The 20448-nt window shown below is 36.9% G+C and overlaps 1 protein-coding gene across 1 annotated transcript in view; it reads right to left on the reverse strand.

Annotated features, from left to right (window-relative positions):
* Positions 1–350: 350 nt before the first annotated feature.
* Positions 351–20448, reverse strand: part of ERICH6 (glutamate rich 6) — a 39304-nt gene continuing 19206 nt past the window's right edge. The window contains exons 10-14 of the mRNA XM_023519982.1: positions 18172–18257; positions 16182–16337; positions 13118–13346; positions 2577–2683; positions 351–465 (exon numbers count right to left, since the gene is read on the reverse strand). Coding sequence (XP_023375750.1) covers positions 351–465; positions 2577–2683; positions 13118–13346; positions 16182–16337; positions 18172–18257 — 693 coding nt within the window. The remainder of the gene's footprint in view (positions 466–2576; positions 2684–13117; positions 13347–16181; positions 16338–18171; positions 18258–20448) is intronic.

Consider the following 20448-nt stretch of genomic DNA (forward strand, 5'->3'; position numbering starts at 1 on the left):
TGCTACAGTGAATGGATTGTTAAAGCTTGAAAGTGTGTGGAAATATGCAGTAGTCTCACCTAATTTTGGCATTGGGGAAAGAAGTCAGGTAGTGTGGACACAGGAAGATGTAGCACATCTTTTTAGACGGTGAAATATTACCTATATGCATTCCAGATAATCCAGAATTAAAGTGGAAAACATCTAAGTCGTTCATGTTAAACTCTGAATCTGGTCTCTATCTCTGGAGAATTATGTAGAGGTAAAAACCAAGAATACAGTTTGTGTTAAAGGATCATTTTGGATCAGGAGAAAATCTCTGGATCAGGAAAAAAGAAATTTGTAAGTTCCAACCTTTTTGACCTGATTCCCTACTCTACTTCCAAGGATTCAGTCAAAGCCTCTGCCGACTCACAGGATTGTTGCTTCTCTTCAATAGCTGCTTCAAATACTCTTTCTATGTTTGCTTGCCTGCTTCTAGCTAGTCTTTTAAAAAAGGAAAAAAAGAACAATTAAAAATATACGAATAATTAAAGAAAGCCCATGAACTTACCACCTTGCTTAAGAAATGGTCAGAGGCCCCTGTGTACCTCTCCCCATCACATACACCACTGGTGGTGAGCACCAGCCTGAAATTTGACATCTCTCATTCTCGCGCCTTTCTTTCTACTTTTCCTGCATTGGTATGTCTAACTGACACATGGGATTGTTTTGCATGTTCAAAAACTTTATATACATAGAGTAATACTGGGGAGTGGCTCCATAGTATAGTGGTTAGCACATCTGCTTTGCATGCAGAAGGTCCTGGGTTCGTACCCCAGATGGAGCCACGGACCATACCCCGAGTTCAGGGTGCCAGCGTGGTTGTGTTCTGGCAAGAACCTTCTTCCAGGTTGCAGGTTGCAGTTTGCTGACTTCATGTATCCTCACGTGGAGGAAAGAGAGTGAGCTAGCTCTCTGGTCTCTCTTCTCGTAAGGGCGCTAATAACATTCTTAAGAGAATCTTTAGGACTTAATTATCTCCCAAAGCCCTCACTGCCCAATACCATCAGCTTGGGATTAGATTTCAATAGGTGGGTTTTGGAGGGACACAAATATTCAGTCCATAACACAGCACAATTTGCCTGTTCTTCTGCCGATGGACATTTTGTTGTTGTTTTGCTATTACAAACAATGCTGCAATGAGCGAGCTTGCTTTTGTCTCTGTGTAACTGGATTTCTTTGGGATTTATCTGTGTAAGAATGGAACTTCTGTGGTTGGGTATGTTCATTCTCAGCTTTACTAGATAATGAGAATTGATCTCCAAATGATGGTAACAATTCGTATTTTCTCCAGAGGTATTTGAATATTCCCATTGCTTTCCATTGTTGCTCCTAGCTTTCATTATTGAGTAGGACAGAGAAAAGTATAGGGTGATGAGCTGTTAGACCAAATCTGCAGGCTTTGGAAATTGGCACCCCTTGAAGAGAAGGACAAGCATCTGTGGAATAAAATCCAAAGTCCTTACTATGGCACACACAGCTCACCTTATCTGGCTTCCTCCTACCTGGGCAGCCTCTCCTGGTACCACACTTGCCCTCAGTCACAGTGGCCTGCCTTCTATCACTGGAACGTGCAGGCAAACTCATTTTCTCCTCAGAACTTGATGCTTTCTCCGCCTGGAATACTCTTTTCCCAGTCCATTATATGACTCATTTCTTTTCACCTTTACATACTGGCTCCCCTGAGACGCTTTCTCTGACCACATAATATAAGGTAGTCCCCTACTTATCTTCCCATTTACCCCATAGCACTCATTCATATTATTCTCTTTGGCTTTTTCATTGCATTTATCACAATCTGAAATTACTTGCTTTGTTGTTTCTCTCACTGGAAGGTGAATTCCATGAGGGCCATGTACAATGCCTTGCAAGTGTTGAATTTTTATTGGATGAATGAATGTGCACATGGATGCCTTCTCTACTCAGAAAGCTTGTTACCCTTTCCTATCACTTCTCTTACATTCACCATCCCAGCATTTTGCTGAGCGCTGGTATATAGATTAGAGTGAATGTAGAGGATCCTGATAGCATCCTATCTGTTTCTTGAGCTGTCCCAATATCATGCATTCACTCTATCCACAGTTGAACCTTCCTCTTTGGACTGAACCAGGTCATACCCCTCTGTCCTCCACGCCTAGAATGAAACCTGTGACCCCTGTCCTTCTTTCTCTATCTTTCTAGAGGCTTTTGGGTTCTGTAAGTGCTTGGTCAAAGGTGGGATTTGCCTGAGTCATCTCTGGCCTTCTTCTGCTAACCTGAAGGTGTAGGAAACTTCAAAGGGCTGAGCATATATGTTTGTTCATTCGCTCATTGTCTAGGTATTTGTGACTTTGCAGGCATCACTTGAGCCACTTGTGATTCCTGCATCTAGTTGGCCCACTCAAGGATTACGTGTTTGTTTTGAGAGAAAATTCTCTGATTATTCTGAGACCAGTCTGTTGATTCACTTGCTGCATTTGTGTTCTCCTCCCTCCACCCATGTGACCTCTGGTGGCCAGCTGAGATAGGTGCTCTCTTTTTGTGCTCCCTGTGCTTCTTTCTATCACTGCATTTACCTCATTGTTTTGTCATGATCTTTTTTTGCATCTCTTTTTTCCTGAAAAGAGGGAACTAAGATTTTTAGCTTTGCATCAGTAGTGCTTGGCATAAAGTAGGCATTGAACTAATGTTTATTAAACACATGAATAAATGAAAGCAGTGAACTTTAGACCAGAATGAAAACCCGACTATTAACATATTCAGTTTATGTAGAGTGCTAGCCACATTTTTGAAAGAAATTTGTAATCAGTGGCAGTTCAACTCCAGAGAAAATCAGGTTTACCACAGATGGACTGGGGTGGAAGCTCAGCTTTGAGATGTCATTTTTAGTCTTTTCACAACTCACACAATTAAGCACGAATACGCAGCAAAGAGACACCCAGGATTTCCTTCATGGCCATGTATATCCTTAGTAGAAATTTCACTTCATTCATTCACTCATTCGTTTTTTTTGTCAGGTGATAATGTATTTTTACATGAACAAGAGAGCGAGAGGTTGTTTCCAGTGTGTTGTCCCTTTGCTTAATAATTTAACACAGAGGAAGCCTCTGTGTTATTTGGGAAAGGACACATTTGGGCATCATCTCTGAAGTCTGTATGGGTGTTACACAGTTATTTTCATTTCCCAGTGCCAGTCCTGTAGAGTAGTATGTAAAAGGTGGGTGTGAACAGCAGCGCTGTTTTCTCCAGACTCCTCTGCACATTGTCTAATGCTGGGTCACCACGGGTGTGAGAGAGCAACTTCGGTGGTTCTTTTTTGGCTGTGGACACGCATAGTCTTGTTATCACCTGCTTTCACTTTACCAGTTTGGCTCACACAAGGTATTCCTAAATCCTGGACTTACCTCTGTGTCAATAAGAGAAAAACTGATACAGACACTCCCTTGTGTCTTTTGAGAGGCTCCACTAGCTTATTGCTTACCTTTTCATTAGAGATCATCTTGTGCCAATTTTACACCAAGGGTTTAGGCTTTGTGGGATGTATTTTGGAAACAATTTTACTCCTCATTTCATATTATTTTCCTATTGCCTCAATTATCTTCACTATTTTAAAATTATTTTATTTTTCTATATTAAATCTATTCCTAAAAGATTCCTTACATTGTTTGTGGAATAGGGTAGAGCATAAACAAATATAATATTTGTTGTCTTGCAGGAAAATGAAACAATAGAATGGTCATGATAAATTACTTGAAGTAAAATCTATTTTAAATTGCCCTTTTGTGTATTTTCTAACATCGTTGGACAAAGATACATTATATTTTTGTGTTTTTAAATTATTATTAAATTATAACATTTGCTTCTAAATATGTGATTGGCATCCCGAATGTTACCAATTTTATTTAACTACATCTGTTAAAACAATTTAGACTCTAAAAGCTTTTGCTTCATTTATTCATTCATTTTTTATAACTGGTAGTAAATTTACCGGTGAAAATGGAAATATTAACAGTTCCACAAGATACTTATTTCCAGTTTACTAAGAAATAATATGCATTTAATTTATTTGGCTTATTTTGTAGTTCTCTAATAGGGTTTAACTTTCTTTGGGGAGTAGAAATTGAGTTTTCTTCCTTGCAAAATTCTTATTAGCAATGACTAATTTCTTGCTTGAATTTTTTTTTTTTTTTCAGTAACACACCCATAGGTAAATACTGAGAGAGGATCGGAAAGAAATAGAGCACGGTATTAGAGATGACTATCTCTGTGTAGTGGGATGATGAGTCTTTTGAAATCTTTGTACTTCATATTTTTCTGTAATTCCCAGATATTTTACAATGAGTTGGCATCACTTTTGTTAGCAGAAAAACCTACCAATGAAATTTACTTCAAAATATTTTGTTCCTATACTGTAAGAGACCTGCATAAGCTAATATACTGGACATGCCTTTTACGTCACAGTCCCAGTGAGGCTTTGCTGAAGACGCTCTGTTGCCAACTTTACCTGGAGCAAAACGTTTTAATTTCTTTCCTCATCAGTGACATTGAAGTGCATATGTGTATCCTCTCAAAAGATGACCATTTTATCTGTCCAAAAATGTATGTATAAAACCTAAAATATGCACAAGCAAAATAAAAATAAAAGTTATATTCCTGAGATCAGGGATAAAAGGAGACAAGAATTTGTTGTACTGCCCTAAGCTTTATACATCAATAATTTCATTAATATTTACATCTGAAAACCCTACACTTTTAAAGTATTTTCTTTTCTCTCAATTTATGCAATATTACTATTAGAAAGCTTTATGACTAGAATAGTTTAATATTTTGAAGAGATTTTTATTGTGGAAAGTAAAAAAAACCCAAAAAACCATGAATTAGCAGACTGGATTATTCAAAACTGAGATGACCTAAAATAGGCATATGGAAAAGCAGATATTGATGATAAAATCTATGGCATACCTCAACCCACTTTTGGTATATATAGGTGCTCAAAATAAGATTTGTCATTATTGTTATTTTTAACAACTCAGTCTCTTAAATAAACTGCCTTGAAATATGACCCTAATAGATAGATAGTAAATAGGTATAAATATTTTTCACTTGGAAACATTTTTTTAATCAATTTTAAGAGCAGCAACACAAATTTATAACATGTAATCAATTATCATTTTTAAAAGTAAAGATCATTCTAAACATTCTGGCATTAAACAAGAAGCACAATGGTATAAGATGTCATCTCATCCTGTCTATCTCCAATTAATCAAGGCCTTATTCAGTATCTACTTTGGGCTCAGCACACCAAAAATGGTTTTTACTGATGTGCAAAAACATTCAGTTAAGGCTTTGTTGTGATTGTTACTTGTTGTACTGTTATGTGCTATTTTTCAGAGGTATACTGAATGTATTAGCTCAATTAATTTAATATTTCTATCATACTTATAGAAACTAAAAGGCCACTCATCAGTGAAAAGGAAGAAGCAAAAGGCAAAAATAAAAATGAGAGTTAGCATCGACTAAGATGTGAGTCTAAGAACCTTTTTTACACAAAGACAGCAGTGGTGATTAGCAAGAGTGAACATGAAAAAAATAATAGAAATGAATCTTCAGTATTAACACAGTTCCTATAAAGCAAGCTAACCAATGGCAACAACATAAAAGGCGATGAATGGGTTAATGACAAGAATCAGGCCCCTTCTCCCAGGAGCTCAGCTACTTCGTTAGTTCCAACTTCCTGCTGCACAGCACTCAGCCTTGCCTGGAATACCCCACGCTTCCACTTCCTTCCCTTCCATTCCCTCCTTTTTCTTCCTTAGTTGGCTCTTAGGAGGAAAATCATATGATTTAGTACTTCACACCAAGTGGTGAATGGTTGATAGAGTTAATCTCTTTTGCTGTGCATTAGCACCAAATTTCTCCCTCTTCCAAAGAACAGTTGGGCAGAAAAGGGGTACATACTTGAAGTTATAAAATAAGTCACAGGGATGTAATTTACAGCATAGGGAATAGAGTTGATAATATGACTATGCATGGTGACAAGTGGTTACTAGACTTATTGTGGTGATCATTTTGCAAAGTATGTATGTTAATGTTGAATCACTATGTTGTACACTGAAACTTTTATAATAATGTATGTCGATTATACTTAAAAATAAATAAATAAAAATAAAGGTGAATGATAGCTTTAGGCTATATGTGGTCATTCCATTCCAATAAAACTATTGTAATATTAAAAAAGAAAAAAGAAAAAGAAAAAGGAACTGTGAAATCCAGGGAAGCTCAGAGAATCAGTGTTCGGGTGCTCCACGGACACCTTTAGGGTTCTCCACCTCCAGCTCTCAACTCTGCTTTCTGCTCTAAAGCAACTTTATCATTGAGCAGAAGAAACTGTGCTGGGCTGTCCTTGAAGATTCAGCAACATCTCTCCTTTCTCTCCTTCGAAGGGGAGATAATCTCTTGCCAGCCGGTTCCAGTGAGAGGCACCTGCCTGAGGTTTGCAAAGTGAGAGAGAAGCAGCAGCCATCATTCATCTTTGGCAGGAGGGGTGGATATTTAGGCAGATGGCAATTTCTTGTTATTCCTTCACTCTTATGTGAGGCTGCAGCTCTTCCAGAAAAGCTCTTGCCACTCTCTCACCTTGGTGCTGTTGGCTCCCTGGCTTCCTTAGATTCCTTCACTTGCAGATTTTCTGAAAGCCAGCAGGGTTTTCCTTGACCTTCACATGCCCATCCTTTTGGATGGTGTTGGAAGCGTCTAATCCCTTCCTGCTTTCTGTTTTCCTGATAGAACTCTAATTGATATAGACACTTTTGCTGATTTGCTCATTCTCTGGTGTCCTGAAAGTGAGTTGTTTAGTTTTCCGACCAAGAATGTAAACCAGTGATGACTCAAGATGTTCTCTAAATTTGTAACAAAGTGCATTTCTTGGTCTTTCCTGGTCATTTTACACACGTTTCTTGAACTCTCTCACACACACCCCCTTCTAAAAAAACAACAACGAAACAACTGAAAGTACCATCAATCTTAGTTAAAGTTTTTCATTTATTATAGCTGCTATTGCTGTTTTTGTATCTTGCTTTATACCAGAATTGTGACAAAGGGCAATTAGTTTTAGAGAAAGTGAAGAAAGGTAGGAAGGTTGCTTAAATTTTTCCCAAACTTGGCTGGAGGGAAAATTCACACATCCTTCAAGTTTATGAAATAGGCGTCGAATCTTTATTAAACTGGCCAGCAGCAGCAGGTCATCCCCATTCATGGTTCAGTAGCTTTTCAGCAAAGAGAAAAGAAGGAAAACTCAGGGTCCGATGATAGAAATGGTGCCTATGGAACCAAGGAGGTGGAGGAGGCAGCACTAATTTGAGGCTGGATTATAATTTGAGTCAAATTATCTACAAAGAGGGGCAATGGTGTTATTCTAATCTGAACGAGGAATGAGCTGAAATGCTATGGAGACTTGAGAGACTAGAGCAGGCAAAGCAAACAGAATTTGGATACTTTCAAGTGCTTACAATTTAACCAGTATCTACTGAGGGGAGCACGAAGATTCTGCAAACACAGTCCCTTCCCTTCCCTGGGAAATTCCTAGTCGGGGAGTGTGCGGCAGGTGCTGGCCGGGAGGCTGGGAGGGCACCGAGGGGGCCAGCCTTCCTCAGAGAAGGTAGCACCTGAGCTGGGTTTTCAAAAAGGACTGGGATGATTAAAACTCCTTTCCTTCTCCTAAAGGTGCCCCTTACCTCCTGGAGGCCATTCCACAGGAACCTTTCCACAACCCTTCCAACCATTCCTCGGCCTCTGCTCTCCCCCTTCCTCACAGCCTTTGGTGTCTCAGGCTGCTGTCTCCCTGCAGCTGCAGGAAGGTGAATGGATCTGCTAGGACAGTTTTGTCTGAGGAGCTTCTAATTTATGGCTTCAGGACCAGCCCAGGAGGGGCATTTAGCCTCAGTGGGGCAGGCTACATGCAAGCTGAACCACTACTTTCTGCAAGCAGAGTGACCACTTACCTGCAAAAGACACAAGAACTCATAGTATCTTTCTGCATTTTCATCTTTCCTCCCATGGGAAGAAAGGAAGAAAGGCAGGACGGTGGGAAGGTAGGAAGGAGAGAAGGAGAGGAAGAAGGGAGGGAGGGAGGAAGAGGAGTGTGAGATGGATGTATAATGAAGAATGGATCAGCATTTTAACCTCCCTTTAATTCCAAAACCCATAAAATGATAAGAAACTTTTAAAGTGACCAAATCAATAATGGTTCCAGAAAATAGTAGAAATTTTCATCAGCGTAAATGATCTTAAGGAATTCCTAAAATTCCTAAAAATCAGAAAGCAGATGGGACCATATCTAGAGTGATAAATGACCAAATGAAACCACTAACCCAAAATACACACATTCGGAGCTCAAATTCAACAGAAATGAGAAGCAGGAGAGCCCCTGAGGTAAATATTAGGATAATCAGTTGGGAGGCAGCCCCTCCCCCTTTCCTGTGTTGAGCCCTTCTTGGGGCTGAAAGTCTGGCACTGGGGCTGGCCTTCTACCCCTCAGCAGCACATACCGCTTCTCCTCCACAGTTGTCAGAAGAAAACTTCAGTAAGCAGAACATGCAGGAAAATACGGATTCTCAAATATAAAAGTGAACACACAACTAAGTATCACCGAACATTTGAGAAAGTGAGGCCATGAAAGAGAGGCACCAGATTTACCTATAGGGATACTTATTCTTAAGGAAACTAATTCTAGTAGCCAGACGAATACTTTAGAATATATATAGTTACTATTTTCTGAGAGATTTGAGAGAATCATTGTTATCAAGGAAAAGAAATAACTAGAGGACTCGGAAGTTAACTCTATACATAGAAAAAATAATAAGATAGTTAACGATTTTCAAGTAACCATTAAAATATAATGTATTAACAGATTGAGTCTGTTAGGTTGAAGAAAGCAACAAAGCCAACTAACTATATGCTGTTTGCAAAAAACACATTGAACTCAAAACTAGATTAAAAGGTTGAAAATCTAAGAATAAAAAAGCACAACAAATGCTAACTGAAAGAAAGCAGGTGTAGCAATTTAACACCAGATGGAATAGTGTTTAAGGCAAAGACCATCAAAAATAAAACTGGGAATAATGCACTGATAATATTAAAAAACTTTGTCAAGAAAAAAAATCCACCTAAAACCCTCATCAATACACTGAGTTACATAATAGACATAGCTGAAGAGCAAATAAGTGAGGCGGAAGCTGGCACAGGGTGAAAAATATAACTCACCAAGAATATAGTCAACATCTTTAATTTCCTAACCACAGTTTCCAGTTATATAAAGCAAAACCTGATAGACATAGTAGGAAAATGGACAGACTTCTAATCATATTGGGAGACTTTCATACATTTCTCAGAAATAAATCAACAATATAAAAAGAAAAGGATATAGAGAAGTGTGCCTAGAACAATTAGACATATATAATGGTGTGTTAACAAACTGCACTTTTTAGGGGGGTCGAATATACATGGAACAGTCATAAAAATCGTGCACTCAGCTACACAAAGAAAATATCAATACATTTTAAACAGTAGGAAAAAAAATGCAAGCCACATTTCCTGACCATTTAGAAATTAACAAGACAGGGACAGTAATTTTTTTAAATCAGTATGAAAATTCAATAACTATTGAGTTGAAATAATCAAAATAGAAATCATAAATTATTTACAAGGAAAAGAAAATGAGAACACTACATATTAAAACTTGTAGCATAAGCTAGAGAGGCACTCAGAGTGCCAGGGTGGAGGTGAGGGTGGGGTGCTGTTCATTTAGTTAAGATGGTCGGAAAGGACCCTGTGAGTGGCAATCTGAAGGAAGTGAGGCGGTCACTATGCACTAAATGCGGGAGGAACATCTTAGGTTGAAGGAACAGCAAGTGCAAAAGCCCTATGGCAGGGACATGCCTGGTATTTTCTTGGAACAGCAAAAAAAGCCAGTGTGGTTGGAGCAGGGTGAGTGAGAAAAGAATATTACAGAGGGCATATTTTAAAAGAAGGAAATCCAGATCAGGTACAGCATTGCAGCTCTTTTAAAGGATCTTGGCTTTTACTCTAAGATTAGAAGCCACTGCATGTATGGTTTTGACCATACTTAAGTTTTCAAAGTATCATTCCAACTATTGTGTTAGAATAGCTTTAGGAAGACCAGAAGCAGGGAGACTCAACAGGAGGCTACTGTAATCATTTAAACAAGAGATGGATCAGGGCAGGTACAAGAGGAAGACAAGAGTGATAGTACGGGAGGACTTGAGAAGTCCTAGAGTTGAGAGTTTATAGGACTTGCAGATAATAGATGTGGGGATATGAAACAGAGAGGAAGATAACTAGTTCAAAGTTTTTGGCCTGAGAGACTGAAAGAACGCAGTTGCCATTTTCTGAGATGGAGAAGACTGAGGGTGGGACAAGCTTTCAAATTTAATTTTGCTATGTTAAGTTTTTAATGTCTCTTAGACACCCAAATGAAGATGGAGGAATGGAATTAGAGATTTGCAAGTCTAGAGTTCACGGGAGATCCACCTGGAGATAAAACAAAAGGGTTATCAGCATGTAGATAGTATTTAAGGACAGAAGACTCAATGAAATCACCTAGATAGTAAGTATAGAGAGAGAAAAGATGAGCCAAAGGACAAGTCCTGGAGCCCCTCAATATTTAGAAAAAAAGAGGTGAAGGAAATCAAAGAAAAATGAGAAAGAACACTCTCCGAGTTGGAAGGAAAATCAAGAGAGAGTAGTATCCTGGAAGGAAGGGAAAGAATGCTTCCAGGAGGAAGTGAGCAGCTGTGTCCCGTGCTGTAGAGAGGTCATTACATTTAGCATTAGTTAGCTATATGAAATAGTATGAAATAGTATGCAGCAATTAAAAATAAAATAGATATGCTTAGAAATACGGACATGGAAAAACCTTTAGTACTTGTTAAGTGGAAAACAAAAACAAATAGAACCCCCTAACAACAAAATCAGTATAGTATAATCCAATTTTTATTAAAAAAAAAAAAAAGATGTATGCAAATAATTTATAAATATATAGAAAAGATAAATACACCCTGAATTTTGGGTGGTGGTTACCTAAGGGAAGTGGGTTAGAACAGAATAAAGGATAAAGGGGGAAATCATATTCTTTTACTTCCTATATTTCTATATTATTTGAATCTTCAAATATGAGAATGTGTTCACACATCCCTTTTGTATTCTTTAAAAATCTAAAAAAAGGATAGTCATGAGGACAATGAGAAAAGTAAAACCTTTTCACATCGAATTCATTCTTTTGCATGAAAATGACTTTTTCTGATTACAATTTATTTCTAAGTGGGGGGAAAGTAGTTTTTACATTTTTGGTAAGAATGCACCTACCATGAAAGTGATGTACCAAATGGAGGCTATGTTGTAAATTTCTAACCACGAAAGCTTGCCCGGAGCCCAAACAGTTTGTCTAGAGCATTAGCTGGAATGGTGAGTAGCACATTGTAGACTCTCACTCTGTGTTGGTTGAATCTGAAGTCCTCTTTTTGTTTGGTGTCTATGAGATATTTCTGCTTATGTTTAAAAGTATATTTCCACTTACTTAAAAGTATAGACTTTTTAGAGGTTGAAGACACCTTTGAAGTTAAGGGCAATCTCTTTCTTTAATAATTGATGAAACTGTGAGTTTAAGAGACTTATTCAAAGTCACACACTATATATGCTACCTATGTATACAGATACACATAGATCTAGATCTCTATATCTATCTCTACATCTATGTATATATTTCAGCTTTATGGAGGTATAATTGATAAACTCTATATCTATATATTCTTGACTGAATAAGTACCGTGCATAGTACTTTGCATTCTCATTGAATCTTCACAACAATCTATAAAGTAAGAATCATTATCCCCACTTTATAGATGAGGTGTGAAGGAGAGACTGTCGCATGGCGTGACCACCACCAGACCCATGAGCAAGACCTGGACCGTAACAGAGATTGCTTCTCGTAAATCCCCTCAGAGACTTTGACTGTAATCGACACTTTCCTCCTGGCATAAAACTATCTCATCCCTATGCCCCACAGCATGCTGGTTCCTGGAGCAGGCTGTTGTCTTGACCCAGGCAAGCATGTCGGGCATTTTCCCTTATATCTGGGACGGGTCATATACCACTCCACCTTGTTCTATATAATTCTTTGGCATCTATCAAGCAGTGCAGAGGATATCCACTTTGCCTTGCAGCCACCAAAGATGCACCTTGTGTGTGACGCTTCCCTGAATAAACTCTGTTAATTGCCAGATTGGAATGGCCAGCCTCTTTCTTTAGTGTTTCCTTGCCCATCAGTTACAGCGGTAGATTTTCAGTCTCAGGGCTTTTCTTTGGGTCTGTACTGATGAGGGAACTGAAGTTCAATTTCACCCACTTAGCTAAGTGACAGAGTTGAGGTTTGAAACTATGTCTCTGTAACCTGAAGTCCATGTTCTTAACCATTGTGCAGTATTGCCAGTTACTGAAAGTGTACTCTGGGCCATTTCCTGGATGAGATAGAGGAATCAGTAAGATATTCTGTTCTTCGGGAGCTCACCCTCCAGTAGGAAAGGCAGCCACAAGGGCAAATAAGGCAGTATGGTTCGGCAAGCTCAGGAATGGAGGATAGTACATGGAAAACCCAGAGAAGGTTGTGATTGACCTTCACTGGGCCAAAGGCTAGGTGGTCTGGGAAGTGTCTCCAAGGAGATGGGGCTTATGCTTGGTCTTGAACATGGTTAGAACCCAGGTCTCCTGGCTTATCTCAGGGCCTTCTACTATAGCACAGAGAAAAGCAAACACAATACAAAATCCTAAAACGAAACCCATTTTGCAGTCACAGAGTAAGCACTCAGTAAATATTGCTTAGATATAAGTCTGAACTAAAAGGAATTTCTGAGAAAGAAGAAACAATTAATAAAGTTGCCCCAGTTCCATATGAAACTTTCACTATGTGTTTTTTCTTTGAATTCCAAAATTCTCAGTGGATAGTAGATTACATGTAAGTATAATTTATCAGTGAGAACATTAACAAAAGTTAATTTGCTCTTATTATTCTAAATGCTTTAACTGTTTTTAAAAATGTACCTACCTTCACTTTGGTTCCAACACTAATTCTTGCCTGTTGGCCCATTGCTAGAAAAGTGATTGAAATCTTGTCTTGTTCTAAGATGCGAACTCCGACATAATGGTTCAAGGCCAGAAAGACAGGTTTAAATGAAACAAAGGTTGAAGAAGTGACAGAACTTGACCAATTCCAAGCCCTCACTCTGTTGCCAGCTTGATCTGAATATTGACCTCCTAAGATATTGATGTATACCCTGGGTGGAAAGGAAATTAAAAGTCATAAAGAGTAACATTATGATTCAACCCTGAAATTAGCTCTGTCATTTGCTAACCAAGGGAGTAGCAGCTTATGCTAGCCAATAGCACACAAATGATGGAAAACCTCAGGTAAACCCAGGGGCAATAAGACTGTGACTGAATTCTATTCTAATCTGAAGAACTGGGTCCCATTGAAAACCCACTGGTAAATTAAGATGAGTCTGGAGGGTGGAACCAGGATGGTAAAGCGATCTGGAAAATGATGTGCTGGAAAGGGTGAAGAGGGAGCAGGAAAGGTTTAGTCTGGACAGGGGAGAAATACAGGGGAGCCTGCTACACCTGAAAGAGGGGAGAACACTGGTGCTTAGGTTTTCCCCTGCCAAAAAGAAGACCAGAGCGAGTAAATTCTGGGGAAGGCCAGATTGTTCTCAGTACAAGAGAGCTGTTTTCTTAGCAGTAACCAGCAACTGGGAGCCAGAAGTCTTTCTAGGAGGCGCCTCATCAGGGCTGAATGGGGGCAGGAGAGGCTCAGGGAACATCTCTGAGGTCACTGTGGTGGAGAAGAGCTCTGTAACAGAGCAGAAGGTGGAACTGAGACCAACTGGGCTCCCCAGTCTCTTAATGTCACCAGTGCCGCATTTCACTACATACATGCAAATTTAGCCCTGCAGTCTAGTGGCATCTATGGCATTAATGACTCTTCCATTCTACTCAGTTATCTCCTCATACTCTCACCTTCTTTCATCTTGGATCACCATTCCTTTCTTGACGAGACAGAGTAGATAGAGTTCTGGGTACTTAGAAAGTTGGCTTAGTTTGATAATGAATTATTTTTTTAAAACTAGATGAACTGGCCATGAGTGCCCCTAAGTAAAATAACTAACATCTTATTTCCCCAGAATTGATTAGTGGCAGTAATCTAAAAGCAAAAGTACAAATGAGAAATTGAGGTGATTATCTTATTATATCTGGGAGGGAGGATACAAAATTATCTAGATAAATTATTTATTTAATCAACATTTTTTGAGTCTATACCATGTACAGATACATGTTATGTAGTGGCAAAAATTCAGGGTGTGCTTTCAAGAAACTTCAGTCCCACAGTGGAGATGGGCTTGCTTCACAAGAGGCAGCTAGAAGAGGCTATGAGAGTAGAGTAACAGGGGGGCACATCAGAAGGCCCAGGAGTTGAGTTGATGGGTCAGAGGGCTTCACTGTCAATAGAAAAGTCCCAGAAGCTAATAAATATCTGATGACAATTAACACAGTGCCCCACCAAATGTGATATAGAATTGCTATTGAGCCCTGAAGGGTAAGTAGAAATTCTCCAGTATAAATGGGGATAATGGATTGACTATTGATTTGGATGAAAAACACAAATAGTTCTCTGCGTCCGAACTTCCTCAAGTACTGTCAGTGTCCAAACTTTGTCAATTGTTGTGATTGTTATTCCTTTCTTAAGATGTGATTGTTATACCTTTAAATATTTTAAAGGGAGAGACTGTCTCTTCCGAAAAGCTCAAAAAGTTTAAATTGTATTTGAAGTTAGAACCTAAATTTCACTTTCTCAGGCTAAATAAAATAATATGAAGTCACAGAATATGTAAATTAGTAGATCAAAATGGGATTTAATTTCTCTAGAGAGTTCATCTGTATGTTATTGTTGCTGGTTGTGGCTTTAGGAAGTGTACTAGTTAGAAATATATCTCAAACAATAACAACTCACTGTAGCACCTGTCCATTGTAAACTATTTTCACAGATGAGGCAGTATAAAATTATAAGGGCACAGGCTCTAGAGAGACTGCTTGAGTTTGTATCCTAGATCCCAAGAGTGACGAATAATTTATTTAGAGATTTTTTTCTAATGTTGAAATTGTATACTTTGTGTTTTCTTGCTGTTTATAGAAAGAATATTATGAGCTTTGTTTTACATAGTTGCTTAGGATTTTTCCACCGAGAAGCATATGGAAAGGCATAAATCAACTATTTCTCTGAGTGTAACATTACTATCTAAAGACCACTAACTTAAATAAAATTTCTTTAAGTCAGACAGAGAAAGATAAATACCATATGATTTCACTTAAATTCGGAATCTAAGGATGAAAAGAACAAACTAATCAAAAACAGGTTCACAAATATAGAGGACAATTTGGTGACAGATGCGGGGTGGGGAGTGTTGGAAGGCTGGAAGAATGGGGTGAAGGGTTAAAGAAACACAAATTAGTAGTTGATAGATGGTCATGGGGATGGGGAGCACGGCATAAGGAATGCAGTTTGCATTAATATATTGGCTAGGTGGAAAACCAGAGGAGTGAAGGAGCAATTAGGGGAATTGTTTTATAACCTATATAAATGTCTAACCAATGTACTGTATACTTGAAACTAATAAAATAAAATTTAAAAAAATATAATAAAATAAAATTTCTTAAAGCCATTTTTATTATTTAAAAGGAAAAAAATAAAACTTCCAGTTATAAGATGAATAAGTTCTGGGGATCCAAAGTACATATTTAATAATACTTCATAATACTACATTGTCATACTTAATATACTACATTATATACTCGAGAGTGCTAACAGAGTGTATCTTAAATGTTCTCAACACAAAAAAGAAATGATAATTATATGGCATGATGCGGGTGGTACCTATGCTAATGTGGTAATCACTTTGCAATTTATAAGGATATCAAATCAACACAGTTGTACGCCTTTAACTTACACAATGTTATATGTCAATTATATCTCAATGAATTTGGAAAAAATAAAAGAAAAAATACAATTTCACAAACCCAAAAAACACAATGGCAGCAAGAGGAATCTAGGAGCCTACCAGACATTTCCATTGGGATGATAACAAGAACTTCTGCCAGAAGAATCTAGCACTGCCAGGATCGCAGGGTTAGTGGGCATGTCTTCTTGGACTATGCAAGTAAAGCCATTTGTCTTGTTGGGCACACGGATGATGGCTAGGTTTCCAGATGGGTAGCTGAGATCAGATAAGGTCATTCGAGTTTTAATGATCCTTGGCCATTCTGAGAATAAATTCAATTTGTGACAGAGCCCTTTGAAACTGTAAAGCATTCTGAAAATGGGAGGTAGTGTTTTCACAAAGACATTTAATGCTTTTTATGTGGATCAAAATATAAACATATGAGACAACAAAAAACCTCCACAAAATTCTAGCTAATGGGATCTAGCAACATATAAAAAGGATTATGTACCATGACAAAGTAGAGTTTATCCCAGAAATGTAAGGTTAGTTTAACATCTGAAAATCAGTTAATGAAATACTGAAAGCATAAATAGAAAAAAAAATGATACAGATTGAATGTTTTCCTTCTAAGATCAAGAATTAGACAAAAATTAGACAAAAACTCTCCACGCTTCTACTCAACATTACACTGGAGGTTCTAATCAGGGAAATTTTATCAAAGAAGAAGAAATGAAAGGCATCAGATCAGAAATGGAAGAAATAAAATGATTCCTATTTGCAGCTGACATGTTCTTGCATGTAAAAAATTCTAAAGAATCCACAAAACAATATATTAGACCTAACAAATGAGTTCAGCAGGGTTGTAGGCTGTAAGATCAATATATAAAAATAAACAGTATTTCTATACACTAGCAGTGAACATTCTGAAAATGAAATTTAGAAAATAATTCCACTTATAATAATAGCATTAAAAAGAATAAAATATACTGAAGCTAATTCACTAATTGATACTGTTAATACTCAGTCCTATCTAAGCTGATCAGATGTCCAGAGACAAAGTAAACACAAGATTGATCCTGAATCATTTTGAAAATCAGCCACAGCCTTCGAGAGTTAAGAATTAAAACCAAGTCATGAAGTGATCACTAATAATAAAAGTTGTAGAAATTATTTAAAATTTATCGATGTAATTAAAATAAAACTTATACTCTTTCTCATAGGGTCTAGGAAACTAAAACTTCATTACACTTTCTATGCCATGAAAGTCATTTTTCTGGTTTATCAGTGGGGTTTGACTATACATTTAGGGAACTCTGACCAAAAATGACTTTCTCATCCAAGGTGAGGCCCCTCAGTTCACTAAAAAAACCTGCTCATTTCATAGTTTTTAAAAATTTTATTTAAAAAATGTTTAACTTTCCTTTATATATTAAATAGGCTTTATGTCAAAAATACCAAAAGGCCTGGCCATCAGGCAGAAGTTCATGTGATCAATAATTTAGTGTTCTATAAAATAGATATTGAATTTTTGTATTAAAAATAACATGCTGTTCACAAAGGTGTAAACTGGTACACATTTTCTACGGAGTAAAATCTATCAAAGTTTTACAATGTCTATAATTCCTTATCCAGAATATCTACCCCAGGTATTTCATTCAAGGAAATAAGTGGTAAGTATACAATGAAATATGCACAAAGCTGTTCATTTAGTTGTATATAATAATGAAAAATTGCAAAACCACCTTTGTTCAGTAATAGAGGATAGGTTAAATGAATTATACTACATGCTATAATGAAATACCGTGTGGTTATAAAAATGGTATTATATGTTTATATTTATTGTACATTATATACTTAAATATTATTTCTTGTATAATATATGTAAAGAGGAAAATTATAAAATATGAATAATTGAAGAACTGATTTTTTAAAAATTGTATATATGCTCAGAAAAAGTAAGAAAAGGTAAAAAAATGTTAACAGCTTTTCTTTGGGGGTAGGACTTGGAGGTAACGTGTATTTTTAAATATCTTTATATTTTTTTCTTTATCTGTCTTTTTGTGAAGAAATAAAGTTAATAAAAGTAATTGGTTGCAAGAAAGGATACAATATTTGAGTTGTCCCATCTGGAAATGAAGTCAGAAACTTGCTCCCATGTTTGTAGTACTTCTCTAAAAGTTCATTCCTTACAATCTGTAAACCACAGAAAATTAAAGGATATGTAACTGTTAATTGTTTCAGGTAGAATGCATTAAATATGAAAACCGCAGATGCCATTTGCTTGCTAGACAGTGATACAAGCCATTTGTTAATTTAACTTTTTGGCCCTGCTTCAGCGACAGGGAACAACCTTTCAGAATCACTAAAGATTTTCCTTAACCCCTGCAGAATACATGATAAAACATATATGGCAAAAATTTGACATTATGTATCTGCTTGAGGATTTTTGTTTTACTGTGTACACATATTAGTGTAAAAACTAAACAAAACAGAAGATAAAATCCAGTTCCACCACAATAAAAATATTCTATATCCTGATTGTATTGGTGATTATATAAGTGTCAAAGTTCAGAAAGCTGTATATCTAAAAATGGTGAATTTTACTCTATGCACATTATATTTCAATAAACTAACTTTAAAACTCAGTAAAAGTTGCAGCATTTGGTGTCTCTTCAAGCTTAATCTTGACGTTCATCTGAACAAAACACTGTGGAGTATGAAAAGATGAAGAAATACAGGGAGACAGTCCTTATTATATCTCCCAGTTTAAATCTTTTATAGATAACACTCAATAAGGAGATGAATTTATCCCCAACAATATTTTGTAATAAACTAAAGATTCAGTTTGATTCTATTTATTCCTAATCTTGAATTGTAATAAAATAGATACAAGAATCTCTAGGGCTAAACAGCGAAACATTCTAATTTTTTATGTAAATGTTGCCATTTATTTCAGAAGATAATACAATATTTCATTTTTAAAAATATGAACTGTGAAACACATTAAGACAAGTGCTATAACATGCTATTTTGTTAATGAGTAATAATAAAGCAAAGACCCATGTTACCACTACCTGTTACCGCTTCCGGGTCAAGAACTAGAACGATGCCATTACTCTAGAAGCTCCCCGTGTGTCTATCCCAAAGTCATAACTACTAGTCTGATTCCACAGTAATTTCTTTGCACTTTTATAGTTTCTAAACAATATAGTTTAATTTTTCTCATTTTGAATATTATGCAAATGGAATCATACATTATATATTTTTAATATTTTTTCTCTGTCGACATTGTTTGTAAGATTCATATACATCCCAATGTGTAGCCCATTCCAATAACTTTCATTTGTGTATAGTATTCCATTGTATGAATTTATCACTATTCATCCATTCTTTTGTAAATGGATATTTAGGTTGTTTCTAGTTTTTGGCTGTTATAAACGATGATAAAATGAACATCCTTATGCATGTATGCTGGTACCCATTTCCTCTCAGATATTATACCCAGAGGTGGAACTGCTGAATCCCAAGATATGCTTGTCTTCCACTTTACAGAGAATGTGAAAATGATTTCCAAGTTATATCAGTTTACATTCCCACTGGAGGCAAACAATAGTGACTATTGCTCTGTATCCTTTTCAACACAGAACTATCAGACTTTCCATTTTCAATATGATAGGTATGTACTGATCTCTTAATTGTGGTATTAATTTTCCTTTCACAGGTTTCTAATGACGTCAAGCACCTTTTCGTATCTTTATTGACCATTTAAATTTTCTCCTTTGAAGAGTGTCTACGTTTTTTTAGCCAATTTTCTATTAAGTGGACTTTTTTTATGTCCTTTTACACTTAGTGTATAAGCCTTTGTATGTCATATGTGCTGCAAATATTGATCCTTTCTTGGCTTGACTTTCATATCTTTAATTTTAATTTATAAAATGAAAATGGGTACATTTTTATGGATACTTCTTTTTCCCATCAGTTAGTAAATCTTTCCCTAAGCTGAGGTTGATAAAGCTATTTTCCTATAAAAAATAAATCTTTGTAGTTTTGTATTTCACATTTAGGTCTTTAATCTACTTGAAATTGATTATTTTTCCCCCTCTTTAATTCCTTCCCACACTTCCACCCCTGACCTATGGATGTTGCCGTCTCCTTTTTTTTTTAAGAACTGGATCTCTGAATGTGGGGCGTCTCCTCCCATGTGCTCTCGCTCACAGAGAGCACCCGGGGCCTGCCTTACCCAGGGTATGGTCTGTGGCTCCACTTGGGGCATGAACCCAAGACCTTCTACATGTAAAGCAGACGTGCTAACCACTACACTGTGGAGCCACCTGGAATTGATTTTTTAAATATGTGAGGTAGCGGTTCGAATTTCACTAAAAAA

Source organism: Pteropus vampyrus, unplaced genomic scaffold (genome assembly GCF_000151845.1).
Source record: "Pteropus vampyrus isolate Shadow unplaced genomic scaffold, Pvam_2.0 Scaffold242, whole genome shotgun sequence".
In the NCBI taxonomy this organism is placed as follows: Eukaryota; Metazoa; Chordata; class Mammalia; order Chiroptera; family Pteropodidae; genus Pteropus; species Pteropus vampyrus.